General features: G+C 35.8%; 1 protein-coding gene across 39 annotated transcripts in view; it reads left to right on the top strand.

Moving 5' to 3' along the window:
• LOC125678729 (nephrin-like) overlaps positions 1–18179 on the top strand; it is a 52496-nt gene that overhangs the window by 18862 nt on the left and 15455 nt on the right. For 9 of the 39 annotated variants that reach the window (XM_048917379.2, XM_048917389.2, XM_048917386.2 and 6 more), the window contains 5 exons: positions 10359–10626; positions 10878–10907; positions 12339–12415; positions 13970–14101; positions 17906–18082. In XM_048917379.2, coding sequence (XP_048773336.2) covers positions 10616–10626; positions 10878–10907; positions 12339–12415; positions 13970–14101; positions 17906–18082 — 427 coding nt within the window. In that variant the 5' untranslated portion in view covers positions 10359–10615. Of the gene's footprint in view, positions 1–4908; positions 4992–5821; positions 6262–6903; positions 7036–7139; positions 7322–7530; positions 7947–9030; positions 9150–9793; positions 10254–10358; positions 10627–10877; positions 10908–11026; positions 11333–12338; positions 12416–13969; positions 14102–17905; positions 18083–18179 lie in introns of those variants that run through there. The other 30 variants (XM_056155091.1, XM_056155088.1, XM_048917388.2 and 27 more) reach the window with 20 other exon arrangements.

The following is an 18179-nucleotide window of genomic DNA, read 5'->3' as shown; positions in this document are numbered from 1 at the left end:
TCAAGTCTGAATTGGTGTGTTTGATGCATTCTGTGAGAAACTCAATCATGAAGAAATTGAGGCAAAATCATTGATTAGATCAATCGCAAAATTTTACTTTTAGATGATGGTTTAATTTGATTAGTAGGAATCGAGAGGAGTAATTTCAGTTAGGCCTCTTCAGCTGACAATTTGTTGAAGTGAAATCATCAATCAAATGGTAATTATCAATCATATATTATAAACACAGATTTTCTTGAAAATCAACATTTTGAATGGTGAATTTGGACTACAGCCATATTGTTTTTAACTTGACAGTGGAAGCAAGGTGGTGATATGGACACGCCTCTCATTTTTTCCCCATTTTCTACAGATGATATATGATAAGATCTGATTCCACACAGACCTCTGTTAAGGCTTTCTGTTAACCATCGGCTAAGACATTTCATTATGCATATAATGACTTGAATTAGGATGTACAAAGCATGGAATTTAGATGTGTAAATGAGAATTTTCACCAAGGCTTTCCTATAACGGGACAAGAAATATATCATTAAGGATTCTCTGAGCTGATAAAGAAATCATTGTGAGTATTTATCTTCTTGCTTTAGAAAACTACAAGATGGAGATAGGGGGGGGGGGGTTTGTCAAGGGGAACCTATTAAAAGTTATTTTTGTTGTTGATGAGGAGGAAAGAAGAGAAAGCTCTCTGAGGAAATGAAGCGGAACTAAAGACATCTGCAGTGGTCTTCACTGGTCCATTTAGTGGAACTGAAAGAATTTCAGCAGAAGTTTTTCTTTTTTCTTGAATGAAAGAAACTTGGAATGAGTCACGAACTGCACTAAAGTGGGCTTGTTTTAGGTTCATAAAGAAATGACCTCCTTTACTGGGACTTGCTCTCCATTCTTGATTCAGTTCTTCATGAGCCAGATGGTACCCTCTTTAATTTTCATTTTAATACAAATACTTACATTAGTGACAGACGGACATAAAAAAAGATGTAGAATGAAGCAGGTATAGGGCCTAGTGGTGTATAATTATGACCTGACACTTTAAAAGCTTGTTGCCATAAAAATGTGCAGAGATTTACACCAGTCATTACCTAGGGGGCCCCAGTAAATCCTGGGGGTCATCCATCACTGAAATCCGTCTTGGATATCTTCTTTATTCTTCACCTCATAAGGCTACAGGACATGTTGGGTTTTCTAGGTTAAAGGTGCATAGTGCATACATGACATCTGTTTCAACCTTTCCTGTTGATTAAAATGTCTGTAGTGATGTTTGGATTCTAAAGACTTGTGCTGTGTAACCCGGCCCTACCCATTTTTGTTCACTGGTTAATTTCAGTTTCATTTCATGTCTACATTGTTAAAACATTATCAAATGCACATTATAAAACAACATGACTTACAGGAAAACGAACAATGCATACCATCTGCTGTGGGAATCCGTGCTACTGTATAAAAAGTACTACATGTACACATGTACATCTCTCACACAATGTTATGACTGGCAGCAGGACGAATAGTGGTCAGAGCTCGGCAGCCACTATCGTGTTAGTAAGTGGAGAAGAATTTAATAGTGGTCAGAGCTCGGCAGCCACTATCGTGTTAGTAAGTGGAGAAGAATTTAATAGTGGTCAGAGCTCGGCAGCCACTATCGTGTTAGTAAATGGAGAAGAATTTTGGAATAGGTTTGGAGAGCTTGATATTGCTTTTGTATTTCTATGTATCACAGCAATCCAAATTAGATGAAAGGTACACTATCTCTTAGGAGGGTATATTAATCTGATATATTATCTCTCTGAAGGGTATGTTTAATCTATCCTGCTGATTTTGATTTGAAGATAGATATTCAATTTATCAGAAATGAATGAAACCAATGCATGTATATGGCTAACTAATTTATATGTGTATTGAATATTTTTCACATGATTTTTTATTTTCAAAGAGATGAAATTTGAGAGTGCATGTTGAGGTGGTTAAGTACCATGTTTTTGATATTTGAAAGGTTTTATTACATTATGGGAAGGAAGCAGGCATCATGGTGGATGCTCAGTTTCAAACGGAGCAGAAGAGTTCTAAGGTGCAAACTTTGCACCAGATAAGTAGAAGGTTTCCTTCTCACATAGTGTTCAAATATATCTCGTTTCTTCTTCCTCGTGTAGTAATTGAATTAAATCTAAAAAAAGAGATGTTTCCGGGTTGCATAATGGGATTAAAGAAGATGAAAATTAAAATTGAAACCATTGAGTGAGATGAGTTTACTGCTGGCTGGGGAGGATGAGGGCCAGGTGATTGACAAAGCTTGACAAGATTACTCGTCTCCACACAAAACATCCACACCACTCTCTTTTAGATATTAAATGCCATCACTGATTATGAGAAACTTCAAAATCCATCAGATTGTATCCAATGATGGAGACTGCAAGAAAATAAGGCCGATTTCTTCCAGTGAGATGTCATCTTTTATGATTCAATGTAATGTAATAAAAAGCAAATCTTTTCTCATTAACAGATATGATAATGCCTAAATTGGCCTTCTATGGCTGACTTGAATCCCATCAAACACACAGAAGCAATCACTGTCCGTCCAGCCATCAGAGACGGAGCTGCAGACCAGCTCAGTCATCTATGCTATTACAAGGAAGCACAAAATGATGAAGTCTTGATTTATCATTATCCTTTTTTTGCAATTTTTTTTAGTGCAAATATCTTGTCATTCAGAGAGAGGCAGCATTTGTTCCTTTGTGTCAATAAAAGATGGGGGAAAAAGAAGATGAAGTCAAAGCACAAAATATCTCAGCCATTGTTGCACTAATTTATATTTTGTGTGCTTCTCTGACTATACAGAAATCAAATTGCTTTTCTCATGGATGCCCGTCATGGCTTGCCCTAGAAGATGGATTTTTCTAAGCACTCTTTCTAACTTTAATTAAATAAGTACGGTGGCCTCCCGAGATTGGTTTCCTCTTGGTGCTCCTTCAGCTTCGTGTCTTTGTATGGAGTGATACAGAAACCCACAATGGCTGCTTCCTATTCTTGTATGTGTATCCATAATGCCAAAAAATTGAATGACATAAAATTTCATGTTTCCGAAATGATGACCCTGTGTATTTTTTTTTTATTTCAGGGCATATGTAGTATGGGTATTTGTTCGTGTGAGTTGTTTGTTAGTTTGGGTTGATTGTAGCATTTGGTAGTGGAACAAATACTATGCATACTGAAGGGGAATCTTCTCCTCACAGGTGTCTTTGACATAGAGATCCCCCAAGATAAGCCTAATCCATTGTCACATTCCTACACCAAATCCTCTTTATAGTGCCATAGTTTACATCCATTAGTGATAACACTCATCAACCCCAACTACATCAAAGCACACCTTCCAGGGGGATGACAATTTATAGTTCTGACTGTTACAAACAGTTTACTACTCGCTCTGTATAAGCACTGCTTTACAGAGATTCAGCCCAGTACTACCAGCTGCCTGTGTCAGTGTTAGGTTTGAGATTTCCTTCTGTCTGTCGTTCTCACCAGGTGTGATAATTCACTCTGTCGTTCATTCATTATCTTCTTGTTAACCTCCTCACAATAACGCACATCAAGTGCACAGAGATGCAAAATTTGGCATCCTAATTTGAAAATGGTGTTCTCTTGCTTCATATGTATAAAAAAAAACAACAACAACCAAAAACCAAGACGTCCATAACCATTGCTCAGTTTGTACAAATAATTTTATCATACCCCATGAAGAAATCAGACTTTTCTTTCTCCATTCCACAGACAAATTACCCAATCTGTGAGCAGTGTGGTAGAGATGGAACTATCATAGGATCTAAAATGCATTATGGTGACAACTATTGATGCCTAACTCTACATTTTGAATACCTCTTTGATCAGAAAAGGCTAATCTATGGCTCCTTTCACCTTCTGCTGCTTCTGTATAGGCAAGGCTAAATCAGAGAACAGCCAGCATGAAAATCAATTTGTTCAAGCTTTGTCTGAGTTTCCTTTCTGCCTCCCATTTAAAAAGAATGTGCAATATGATGGCAATTATGCCTCAGGTTTGTTGTGGGCTTTTTTTCTTGGAAAATAGAAAGAATTTGTCTTTAAGCACTTTTCATTAGGTGACTTGCATATTGCTATCATGAAAGTTTCTTCAGCTGCAGATATTTTACAAATTGGTGTCTTCAAATTTTTAGTGTCTCACAGAATTTAAGTATCTTACTGTTATGAGACCAAGACATGTATTAAGTCGTACCAGTAGTGATCAGCCTGAGACACTTGAGATAGTTATTGCACCTTTATTGAGGTTTTATGGTGCAGAGAGTTTCACCAAATGAATTGAGAGAGATCAGTAGAGCCACCTATAATGGTTTGATGGATTTTTTCACAGATAAAATTTCTATTGTATTTTCATTGATCTTTCTATTCTTGTCCTTCTTCTGCAGATTTTATTACCTTGAAATGTTGTAGAAATTTTCTGTTGGACATGAAATTGTGATGATCTGCATGTCTTAATTAGAGGGATGAGGTTTGATCAATGAACACCAGAGGGAGCAGTGTTGAGCCTTCATATGCTGACCTGCAATGAAAGGCTAATAAACCTCCAAAGAAATCTTAGAAGATTGAAAATGGTTCATTACTTGTGATTTTATTTGCCAAGGGTCATCCTCTGTCACAGGATCAGGTAGATTTTATTTACCTTGTGTAAATGGTATTGGATGTTATCAGAGGGTGGCAGCAAAGACCCACCAGAAATTGACTGCCTAATCCCACTCCACGATTTATTATATTGAGCTGTGTGACATGTTAACGCATTACCAAAATATTGATACATCCAACTTTTGAGAGTAGCCAATAATCAGCCATAAAAAGCCTTATTTACTGGTAAAGCCATACAAATCATGTTTAAATGGCCCTCATACAGTGTTATATGTTGACACTTTCTAGCCGAGATTTCGCCTCCTCGCTGGATATTGAGGAGGGCTGTTGGTATACTTGTTTATTAGGTAAGTCGCCACTTCAACTTAGTTTACTGGAGTAGTGTCTTGTAATTTTTTTGTGTCCAATTTTAGGATTTTGATAACGGTTTGTTAAGTTGATTTGAATATTAGACTTTGTCACTGTTTTGCTGTGTTGGAGTTTAACCCTACAATCAACATACATGGAAATACTTTTTCTCTGATTACTTTAGTCTGGCCAGTCTTATGTTAAGCATAGGACAACCAGATAGGCACATTTCTTTTGTGGTACCTTGCATTAGAATCTCGGGTTTGAATAGCAATTGAGTAGGTAAAGATGAATTGCTTTAGAAAAATCTCTACAATGCATTGCTGCTTTCTTTGATTTTGTCAGTTTTATAAGACTATTTGTTTGGTATATTTTGATATTTGTTTTTTTCCTTTTGAGGGAAATACACATAACAATTACCTATTTACTCTTTGTCTCCACATCCAGTCCCCCTTACCTTCCATAGGGCACAGGAGGAAACGGACTTTGTTGGCAGCAAAGAGTTGTAGCTGAAAACTTGTGAATACCTTTCTTAGTATTTATTGTTCAAAATTTATGTGATAAGCCCCTCCCATTGTTAAATTTTCATAATTCTGCCCAGAGTCTGTTAGTTGGGGTGTTTACTTTGTATTTCGGCTTAGAGTGTTACAAGCCCACTGGTTTTGTAGCCGATCAATGTCTATGTATTTACCCACCCTGATCAGCAAATATTTTACAAAACTGCGGGTGTAAAAAATCTATTCACATGATATTTATTTATTGGGCCATTGAATTTTGTTGTTAAAAGCCTAAATTTTACATTTGAAGAAGATACTTCGACTGAATTTTTTTTTTTTTTTTTTTTACGTCCATGACTTGTCATGTTGGTCTTGGGTTTGTGATGGTTTCAGGTGCTACGAAGGAAGTAATTTTTATACACAGTATGCCGTGATGATATTGTTTTCTTTTATCTTTTTCGATCATGTTACAGTTTTAAAAGTCAATTTGTACACAGTCTTGTTTTACTGATTGATGTGTTGAGTGAGAACGTGGGTACAGAGATCGACTTCTTCCAAGTGAGACTGAGGTTACCAGAGATCGTATCAGGAGGTAACTGGGAGGTCTAGAAAAAGGAAATATTAGAATTTATTACATATGCCTTGCATCTGAACCTTTCTCCTTCCTCATGGATGTCTTACGTAGGTTAAGTGACTTCAGTCTTGAATAGCCCACTAACAGACGATAACGATCGCTAATGATATCAGTTGATGGAGTTAATATCCTGGTTGGGTACGTATTTCATTTCATATCATAATTTAACATCATCACAATTCACTGATAACAGTGTATGCAAAATATTTTCTGTAATTTTGAAGTTCCTTATGATATATCATACTACAGCTTGTGTATACAGTTAGAGAGGACTTGATCGGTCGAGCTGTATTTTTTGTTGGTCCAATGGTCCAGTGTATTTTACAAAGTATAAAACATCACTCGTGTGAGCATGGATATACTTTTGATTTTTATGCCCCAGGAATCACAGATTCTTGGGTATTTAATTATTATTATGCAAGCTTTTCTTAGATATTTCTATCAGTCATATATATTATAGACATAGTACATTTATTTCAAGAGGAATTCTTTCTAGGTTTCACAAATGACCTGCTCATGTCAGTATATTAAATTGAGAATAAAAGGTTTTCATGGATAGATATATCCTTACTGGGAGAGGTTTTTTTGTGGCATTGATCTATGATCTATTGCAGACAGATGGAACATTTTCCAATGGCTATTAGAGTCGCTAGACAAGAGTATTTGGTAAACGGTAGCCATCTTTCTGGCTTTATGGAATTATCATGTGACATATCTAAAGCTTGGGCATGATGTCATCTGGCAAACTCTTAAGACATAATGATGTAATACGTACTGGCAACAAAAATTGATGGGCGTGTATGATTTATAGACTGATCTGTACATAGCTTTATGAAGAAGATTGATGCTGTGCTTGATCTTCGTTGTGGAAATAAATAAAAGTGTGCATATGATTTGGATGGCTTGAAAACTGTAAGTTATTCTTTTTGAGGATATGTTATGTATTACACGTGTTTTTGGAGCATAATCGCAGAGATTTAGACAGGAAGTGTACTGCAGCATTTCCATGCCAACCGTTCACATGGCCATGTGATGTTATTATCTGTGAGGTGCTGCCTGGGTAATTGAAACCATTTGTGCATAAGATTATAAGGGGGAGCATGTGGTTTGATGTAAAGTATGCATTGGATGCAATAGAAAATCATATTTATTGCAAGTTGACATTTCCACTGTGGACAACATTTTAAAATCAGATATGGTAAGTTTGACTTTGTTAGAATTTTTTTTCCTGATGGATGAGTTCTATGCAGAAATAATTCAAATTCCAAATTCTCTTGTATTGAATATAGAAAATATCTCTCATTACAGCAATTTAAACCACTTAATGAACAATGATTATTGTCGTGCTCAAGTGTTGACTGAAAGGTATTTCATACTTTTTTGCTGTGTGCTAACATTAATTGTCATCATGGAAATAATTGTCTGTATGGGTCGTAAAACTCTAAATTTTTTCATGTACTACAACCGCTAGGTCTACATAAACAGGTTTTTTATGCTCGGTGTTTGACATTGATTTTTGTGATTGGTGGTCTCAGGGGAATTTGATTCTCTTTTGCGCTCTTCGGTACCAAAATATTTTGAAGTGAAATATACCTGACGTCTGGTTTTTCACTGAGGAGGTACCGATAGATGGTACAGCAGACACCGTGCTACACCTAACAGTCTGCCATGTGTAATGTGTTTTTTCTTTGGAATCCCTGAATGGCTACAAGCAATATAATGATGGAACTCTCTGTGGATGGTTTGGCACTCTCCTGATAAAGAAAACAAAAAAGTTTTCTTTTTCTCTGTGGGGAGTACTCATTGATGAAGTCATAATTAAGGTAACAACATGCGTTTTTGAGGACTAGAATTCTTTTGAACTGTGTATGGATTACCAGAGTAATGATTTATTAATGAGCAAAGATGCACATATTTCTGCAGTTGGAAAAAGTGTGACCTTGAATATTTTTGGTAAAGCTGGTACATGCTGAAGCATATCAAATGGTACCACTCCGTAGATAATTTGTTAATTTGCATCAGGAGTGATTTCTGTTTATCTTTGATCACTCTCCTCCCAAGAAATGACCCAGGTGTTCTGTGTGTAGGTATACAGAGAGGGCTTGTGCTAAGTCAGTCAAAGGGAGGTGTGAGCTGCCTTTGATAGCAATCTAGATATTGATTTAATTAACTGATTGAGTTATCAGCTCATTAGCATATACATGTGGATGTTGGGCAAAACTAATCATTAATTATGCATGAAGGAATTTAATTTGGGGCATAAGATTATACATACAATATGGATTTTCCCTGCTGATAATAGATCCCATATTTTGGGATGTTTCTCACTGTACATCCATGTTCAGTATGTATTTGTACACGCATGTTCATTTACAAAATCAAGGGTCCCCAGCGAGAAATGCACAATTTGAACAAAGAGGATTCATTGTGGATTTATAATGCAAATTTTGTTATGAATATACAAGTATAGATCTGAAATTGGATGATGAAAATATTGAAGCATATATGACTAATTAGGCTGGTATGCCAATTAGATCCTTACTAATGAAACTTGCATGATGTCAGTATAACACCCGTGCGTCTTCATCACTCATCTCTCCGGTCACACGTACACACTGTACAGAGGTGATTTCAGATAACCCAGATTTACGTTTTCTGCAAATTTTCTAATGTGTTCTCAAGAGTAGATTTAGATGATATATGATGAAAATTACCTAATCTCCAAGCAACAAGTCCTATCCTACACTGTGAACAATAGTGCATAGCATTACCTAGAGCTTACCTGACAAACCCCTGCATGGGGCCGCAGTATACCTTGTTGACAACATTTTTTTTTTTATTTGTCATGCTCATATTTTATTTTTCTTGCTGACACATAGATCTACTTAATCATGCATTTTAGAGAATTTTTTTTTTTTTATACATTCATTCAAATTGCTGATCTGCATCGAAGCCAGATGGCTGATTTGAGTTTGGACTGTTAATAATTTTACACAAATGTCTTGGAAAGGCACCTTATCATTAAGGTATTTCTGCTGCATTATAACCTCGTAAAGCTTCAACACCACTGGTTTCATCTCAAGGGCTTTAAATATCCTCTATATAAAATTATTTATGATAGAACTTTTCTTTAATGTGAATCATTGGAGAGTAATTCAAAATTTTAAAGATCTGATTGTAGTGGGGGATCTTGTCACTTGTTTGTAAGCTTCCTGTCTCTGTGGAGCCATTTTGATAAAAAGGTTTACATGTGAATTATGTTTGCATCTTTTCTGTAATTGGATGATTAACCATGTATCATGGGTGAGAGTTATCGTTAAAATTAACAAACTAGGATTGATATCTAAAGGCATGGCTAGTACAATACTCTGTGCAGATTACACAAACATTTGCCTTATCTGCAGTCTGCAAATGCATTGGTAATATGGCAGTTGTTCTGTTGGTTTTGTTGTCTTCTAGAGTAAATGTATGTGTTGTATAAACGGAAGAAATGCCAAGCATATCACAGAATTATTATTTACACAAATTAAGCTGTTCAAGCATAAAAAGTCAGCAGTTCCCAATGGCAGTGTATGTAGCTAAGCTATATGAGATGGTACCACTCCAATTACAAGGTCTGGGTGTGTAATCTATGTAAGCTTAATTTAATCAGCTCTGCTCATTATAAATACTTTATCTACAATATTGTTGTATGTAGATAAATTAGAGTAACAAAGGGTTTCAATTGGTTCCATTTGATAGAGTAGAGCCCCCTTATAGTCCATGGACCCTAGTGAAGTGGCCCCAGATATCACAGGTGATCATGGAGGGAGATTCATTCAGAAATAGGATTAACGATTAAACGTACACATGATGTCTTGTTAAGGAGTATGTGAGGTGTACATAAAGTTAATGATTCATTAATTATTTATGGCCAGTTTAATTTGATGGGCTTGCATGGTCTACCGTCTCTCTAACATATCAGACTACTGACTGATAACAGTGCTAGGATGACCCTGGTCCAGGGGGAAACCTCCAATTTGCATATTAGATGTTTGCTTGGCAGGTTGTTTAATTTGTGTGACAATAAACTAAGTTGCATGTATCTTGTACACAGGCTTTGACGCAAGGCACGCGGTGACAGTTGGGAGGTATTTAAGAAAGCAGTGACAATTATGGCAGCAGTGAAAACTCATCATTTAATGTCATTAATTTTGATGGACTTTATGGCTAAGTTTTGTTTCTTTTTTTTCCAGAATACATTGACTGAAGACTGGATATATGTGATATTAGAGTGAGAGAGACAGGAAATTAGAGAGGACTGGACAGAGATTATTAGCTTGTTTACACTCAGACAATCTCCCTCTGTGAAGGATTTCTATGAATTAGTTCTGCGACAGAATTATATCAACCTTTGTTTTTAGTGGACTATCATGTGAGAACTGGGATTTTGGACCTCACGAAGAGAGTGTTGAAAGTTAATCTAAAGAAGGATGAGGGACCTGTCTCTGGAATGCTGAATTTGTGAGTGTCATAGATATGTGCCAACCTTTACTTTTTATTTATTGATTCATGATCAGTTTTAAATAATTAAACAGGAATGCAGAAGACAAATGAGCACTTGTTCAGTGGGTTGTATAGTCATGAACCATCTGCAAAAGTGATGTTTTTAATTCAAGTACATGTGTTAAATTGGATTATATAACAATTACCATCTTGAATCTGATTAATGAATTCATGTAGAAATAATTTTGCATTCATTTAATGTAATGCAGAAGATCAGAAGAGAAACTGCCAGCACAAATGTGAGCATCAATCTTGGAAGCAATTTAGTTTTTGTTGGATAGAGTAAATTAATGAAGTAGAATTTTCTGATTAAATGAAATTTGTGGAATAGCAGGAAATGTGAGAGACAGATTTTTTTGGCTGAATCATTTCCAAGTGTATGCAGATAAAAAGCATTTGCATTCTACAAAATAATATACCTTGATTGGGTAAAGTAAATTACTTCATTTGCATTTTAAAGATTTAAAAAAAACAACCAATTCACACATTTCTAATTGAGATTTTTGAGATGTTCCCTTAGAAAAATCCACATCACTTTAGATTTTGCAGCTCTTGAGTGATTCAGAACTTCATTCTACCTTATCTTCATCCCAGTACACACACAGGTTTCTGGGCTATTGTTTCTTTTTTACCTTTGGAATACATGGTTTTGCATCTGTCAATGGTAAGGTCTGAGAGGTTAAAGTCATTTCTATGTGGATAACGAATATTTAGATCTTGAAAAGTTGAATCAAAAGAGATTTATTAACTCTTACATTAGAAGGGAAGCACCATCTTAAGAAAGTCGGATGTAGTAGATGTTATCGCTTCGTTTGATGAGTTGGTCAAATTGAGATTCCAGCCATTTTTAACTTGGTGTTTGTAATCATAAAGTATAATCTTTCAAGACACTTTCAGGGTGTGTGTAAACTAGATAGGTGTAAAACATTACAAATAGCAATTTTAGATTGGGGAATGCCTCTATTGGTGTGGTGCCAAAATTAGTAGTGGGGAAAGAAAAATGAAGGCATATCCACAAAAAAATTGTCATTCCAGTCCAATGCCTGACTGCCATAAATTATCAATTGTCTTGTAATTCCTGGAAACAATAAGCTGTAGGGAGTCTTATGTTTTCTGTAGTAATGAGGAGGTTGTATATGGTGAGACTGACGTGGTTCTGATGAGGTTCTCATACTATAGTAATTGTACTCCAGTTTCTTCAGCCCATTCCAGTAGATCACTGTGTGCAATTGTCTTTTGGAATACAATTTTTTTTGAAGATTTATGCTGGAGATGGGGGACAGAGGCACCTAGAATGCAGACAGCCTGGTCTTAATTCACTTCAATTACTTGACTAATTTGATTAAATAGCTGAGATTCTGCATGAGAATCAATTAAAGACTTTGGAAACTTGTAAAGATTTGAAACAAGTAATTTGTCTTAAGCTGTGATATTTTTAGGGTTACCATCATCAGTATTGTTGATAGTGAGAGTAAGGCATACATTATACCTATTAGTGTGAGTGAAGATCGACAATCTCAAACAGGGAGCTATTAGTGGCCCCAGCAGGGGAGGGTGGGTCTAGACTGTGGTAATAACAGGTAGACAAACATGTGGTCTTCAATGTTCCCAGGGGACTGCTCTAGAGCCATGCTGTTTGTAGTATGACAGTGTACTGATTTATTTTCCAGGAGAAAGCCAGTTAAAGCAGAGATGAAGGAATTAATTTCTGTCCTTCTTGGAACTTTGCTCCTGTACATTCCAATGTGTAAGTCATTTGTAACAATTATTTATTTAAGAAATGATTTTTGTTAGTGTGATAATCAAGGTGTGTTTTCTTATCTGGTTAAGGTAAAAATAGCTTTTCTTCCACTTCAAAATCCATTGAAAAACACCGGTATTTAGATATTACATGGGTTTGCAAGCATTCAATGTGTTGAATATTATCTTAAATCTTTTAATAGGCAGTATTCAGTTTTTCAAAAACTCCGAATCTAAATACGCTGTTCAGAAGAATCGTTGACAATTATTTTTCTTTCTTTCATATTTTCATTTTGATTGCTTGGGTAATTTAAGTATTGGCGAGAATTAGAATTGTCCTTTGCAGAAAATCATATAAACCTCGTCTAAAAGTGTCAATAATAATTCTGCTAATTGGTAATGATTAGGTATTAAAAGGAATTTAAATTTTTGGAGGTAGAATACCTAACAGGTTTTGTGTTACCATTACATAGATGCCAAACATCCTTAAATAAAGGCTCGTCCCCCCAAATTACCAACCAAAAAAAAAAAAAAAAAAAAGTAATGGGAATTTTTATTTTACAGCACCTTTTATTTTCCTGTGAATAAAGGAAAAGATATAGAATTATTTGCTAGGTATTCAATTCAGACCTGACTTGACAATATTTGAATAGCTATGTTTCAATAAAAGGATCCAATTTAGTTAAATTGACAATGATCCTGTTAATTTCCAGTTCAAAACATGCAAGTATTATGTAGGAAATTTTTACTCCTAGTAGCTATAAAGCATTTTCTAAGTGGAGTTCATTTAAATACAAGAACAGGGCATGAGATTTTTATGAGAAAATGTTGCAACACACAATCAGTTTGAATATGAGCACAGAATGAGTTTTCTCAATACCCATAGAGGAAAATTTGATCACAGGTTGTGCTATGTGCAAAATTTTGAAAAGTGCCCTCTCTTTCTGGCTATTTTGAATGAGAATTTGACTATTTGGCTATAATGACATACTTTAATTGTGACATACAAGTCTTCAAACTGCAGGGAAAATTATGTCACAGCTCTAACTCTTTGGTGCACTTTCAAGATGTTTTTTTATGTCAGAAAGTGAAAATCTTGCCAAATGAGTCCCTTTGTGAATCTTCCTTCGTGTTGATTAGTCTATTGAGGGGGCTCATTACATCTTGAAAGATTTCAAATCAGCATGAAATGATTTAATCATGGAAGATATAATAATATATGTATGTAATAAGTGCATATGTCAAAAAGGCAGAAAATATGCAATTTCAGAGAAAAAAAACATGATTTTAAAAATTTATTTCAATGAAAAATGCAAAAGATACTGTCGGATTTGAACTCGGGATCTGTGGTTCAGTAACCTCATTCATTATCCACTGAGATATGTAGATATGCAAGCAAATTGATTGATACAAGTCATTTCACAAAACGTTTAAATCGCCATAGAATGTACAAGTCTTGATGTAGTGAGCTACCTAAAAGGTGTAACCAATTTTGTATTAGATTTTAATCGTTTTATGATTTACATTATACATTTTGTAATGAGGATATTCTTTGTTTTAGCTGATTGTGTTCAGGAATTTGAGCAGCGCCCGGTGAACACCAGCGTGACAGAGGGTCAGAACGTCATGCTCCAGTGCTCGGTCCGAGATTTGGCTGGGATGCTTCAGTGGTCCAAAGGAGGAATTATGCTCGGTAACTCTCAGTCAAGTGCTGTTCATGGCTGTATATTCAAATATTCAGTCTGTTTGATATATTATTAGTGGTCTTTCTAACTGGGTACAAAGACACCCAGTACCTTAAAATTACCAAATCCTTTCTACAATTCAGTGCATGCAAGATAAATCTTGTCATGTCAATAAAAAACCCTACAATTTAAACAGGTTGCTAACACTTTTGACTGTTAGATTGATATTAAACATTTTGTGCATTCTGTGGCTGTATACACCGTTTAGGTGTATCTCTGAACAGATACATCGTAATGTCCCATCAAATCCACATCTGGCTAGTGTTCATAAAGATTCACATTCTTTCAACGTTCATCATCTGAACTTTTTTTGTGCTGCAATAAAACCAAAAAAAAAAAAAAAAAAAATCAACAAAGGGGGGGGGGGGGGGGGGGGGGGGGGGGGGGGGGGGGCCAGAGATAGTAACCAATCAGATCTTTGTTGATATTAGAAGCAGCCTTCTCTAGAAATTTTTTATGAAATAAGAAGATATTGTATTATACATCAAGTAGAATTTTAAAGAGGTTGGTGGGGGTGAGTAGTGGTGCCGGAATTAAAGAGAAATGAAAGTCAAGTGAGTTAAGCCATTGACATGACAATTGTCTTGGGGGAATATTTTCTATGCAATTTTCAGTATCATATTTATCTTTTGGGAATGCTTAACAAACATTCGTGTATGAAATTTCTGTGGGAAAAAATGGCTATTCCGCAGTGATTTACTATGCATATTACTATGAAGTTAGGAGTCTGAAATTCTTGCAGCAGGTACAAAACCATACAACAGAAGAAAAAAACTTTACAAATATTGCATTGTATGATGCAACAAAAGTTTTGTTAAGATGTATCAGCCATTAACTTGACATCTTCTTTTCTACACGATGCATGAACCCTGTCCTAAACAGCAGGGATGACGTGAAGGAATAGTGGAATTTGTTGCACATTGTCACAACTAATGCTGCATGTTGTGCATTTTTGCCACAAATATGACTTCTATGTTGCATACTGTGCAGTGAGAAGGAATGAAGGGAATTGGGAGAGAGATGAAGCAGTAACAAGCAGGACATGGGTACTTAAGAACCCTGCTACATCCTGGTCTTTGGAGATGGTGTTCAGATAATGTAGCAAACAAAGAGATGCCCAGTTATCCTCATCATGGAATCATCTCTTTGTTCAGGTCCTTCAACTCCAAACAAATTCATTATTCCTCTTATTGAAACCAGTTGAAAGTAGTACCTTCAAGATTTCTTGATGTTTGGTGGAGATGATTTTTACTTCAGAAAAAATTATGCTTGTAACAAGTACCAAAAAAAAATCATGTAGAAAGATATGTGTATGCCACATAAAAAGGATCTGAAGAGTCTTAAAAGTTGTTTAACATGAAGTTCTATACAATCCTGCATGTTTCTGTGTGGTCAGATAATCTATTCTTGTGTGTTTGATGGGGAATTAATTTCCACATTAAGAGTATAAATAAGAACACTGGTAGATATGTTGTTGTTTATGAACACTGGACTGAAACAGTATGGGGATGACAGAGGATAATGAGAGACAGGATCTCCAGTGGAGTGATATTCTGGCAGGGTCTCAGGAATTGTTCAGCATCCAGGTTAACCATTACTACAATGTCACATTTGTCAGGGCGCATCATAATCTCAGATCAGCAGGAAACGACTGTAGCAGACGGCAGGGTAGATATACAAAAATGAAGCACGCAAGGGGTTGATTGTCAAGGGAGGGACACGCCATCTGTCCCCTGCTGGCTTCTACAGTAAAACCCTGATAATAGGGAACATGTGTCTTACTTATAACAAAGTCATTTTCATTCCCCACATAGATCTATGATAATGATAACTCATCTGAGAGAGTGAATTACACCTATTAGGAGGCACTTTATTTGGACCTCCCTGGTGTGAATAAATCTCCTCAATAACCATGATAACTTCTGAAAAAGAACAGGTTCATGTTGGGACGTGTTTTACCACTCTTGATTTGTCCCTTTGCAACTTTCAACCCTTAAAACTACCCGCCATTATAGCTGGTTTTGCCATTAGATCCCTACATGTTCAGAAATGTCACAAGATGTATGCACAATTGAAATAAGAGCCTTGATTAACAATCTTATACTTCTCATATTAGCAATAGAAATAAATGAATACGATGAAATGAAAGAAAATGAAATGTAATGAAAATGAAAACAGAAATTGAAATATACATGATAACATACAATAAAAGTGTCGCAACTGAACCTCTAGCTGGCAGGAGTAGCAATACTGGGGTTATATGATTGTCTTTGCTATGCGATTTATTGGAATGGATTTAGCATAAATTCAAGTTATAGCTATTTTTGCTGTGTTGGAATGTGAAACAAGGGACATGATATAGTGGTAATTTGGCAGTCTGGGCCATCTTCGACTTGACAGAAATCCGTATTTTTCATTGTCCTTTTCTGCCTCTGGAAGTAAATCATACAGAATTACTGGCTACTCAGTCACAAGGATCTCCATAAATTCTGATTTTACTTCTTGGAAAGTGCAAGAAAACTATTGTCTTTGTCGGTGGGTTCTGGCCATTAATGCAGACTTCAGAATTGACTGTGACTGTAGGCTGGGTATCGTGTGTTTCTTCAAGCATTGATGGAGGTCTTTGAATAACCAGGAATCAGCTTTAGAATCCTCTGTCTGGCGTTACATTGTCTTTTGGCAACCACTGAACTGCAAAAATTTGGCACCAGGTCTGAAGGCCTTTGCAAAAAAATATTGAATATGTCGGAGTAGTTCGATATCTCGCAGTGACACCTTTGATGCACTGGTTATAACTGGCAGAAAGTGGTTGTGTGGTGTATTAGGTATGTCTGCAGACATGTAAAGCCACACTTTACATTTGGGTGAAGTTTACTTATTAACGTTTTGTACAAGGCCCAATAGCAGCTGGATAACAAGTGCAGGTAGACAGGAATTAATGAAGAGAAGAAGGACGAGTCATTCATTTGAAGAGGGTGTTTTCATCAAATAAAACGGCTTTAGTAGAAATATATGAAAAGCCTTAAGCTTGACAGGAAGAACATCGGTGAATAATGAAGTGTCAGGGAGAGACACTCAAAACACCCCCCAGATTTTAATGTACAGTGCAAGGTTTTGAGATTTCTAAACCAGATATACCTGACATAAGATAAAGACATCGGTACTAAAATAAACATTTGTTTTGTAAGCAATTTTTAGGATATTAAGAAGATCTTTCCTGTTTTATTATAGAATTTTCTTCTGCTTCAGTCTTTTTTTTTAAAATTATTAAATTGCAGATAGAATGATAGATTTGACAGTAAATAATGTACTGTGTAACACAGAACTTAGCATCAGGATATATAAAGATTTCAAAAAAATAAGCAACCATTATTCATATAAGATGAATTTTCATGTTTTTGTCCATGGAACAGTGTTGATTATATAGCTGTCTTGCTTTGTGATATCTTGGGATGTTTGAGTGCTTGGAAGCATTCATTTAGGGTGAAAAATTAAAAAGTTGTTTGTTTTCCTGATGTATTGATGGAAATCTGCCATTTTTATCACAAGTTTCGTTTTTGCTATCTCTTCAATTTTATAGGTATCTGTCTTGTAATTTTATGAAAAAAAATATTTTTGTCTACCAAAATTTCTAAAATTGAGTCATAAGAGGGCCAATTTAAAATAATATTTTAAAAAAGGGAACCTCGCCATATCAGATAATTTGACTGACTATATGATCTGAGGACTGATGTTTGTGTCTTCTCTGACAGGCTTAGGTCCCAGCCTTCCTGGTTTTGCTAGATATTCCATTGTCAGTAACACTCCCTCACAATATAACCTACTGATAGAGAACACCAGGCTTCTGGACGATTCTTACTACGAGTGTCAAGCCTCCCCCGCCTCTGGGAATCCACCCCTGAAAGCTGGGGCCTACCTCACAGTGCAAGGTATGTCGATTGAAATCCATAGTTCACATTTGGGGTGATCGTAGTTCTATAACTTAAAATCTTGAGCGTACTATACATTATTAGGCTTTGCACACTT

Source organism: Ostrea edulis, chromosome 2, assembly GCF_947568905.1.
Source record: "Ostrea edulis chromosome 2, xbOstEdul1.1, whole genome shotgun sequence".
In the NCBI taxonomy this organism is placed as follows: domain Eukaryota; kingdom Metazoa; phylum Mollusca; class Bivalvia; order Ostreida; family Ostreidae; genus Ostrea; species Ostrea edulis.
The sequence above is the reverse complement of the archived record's forward strand: the minus strand, read 5'-3'. Positions and strand labels throughout refer to the sequence as shown.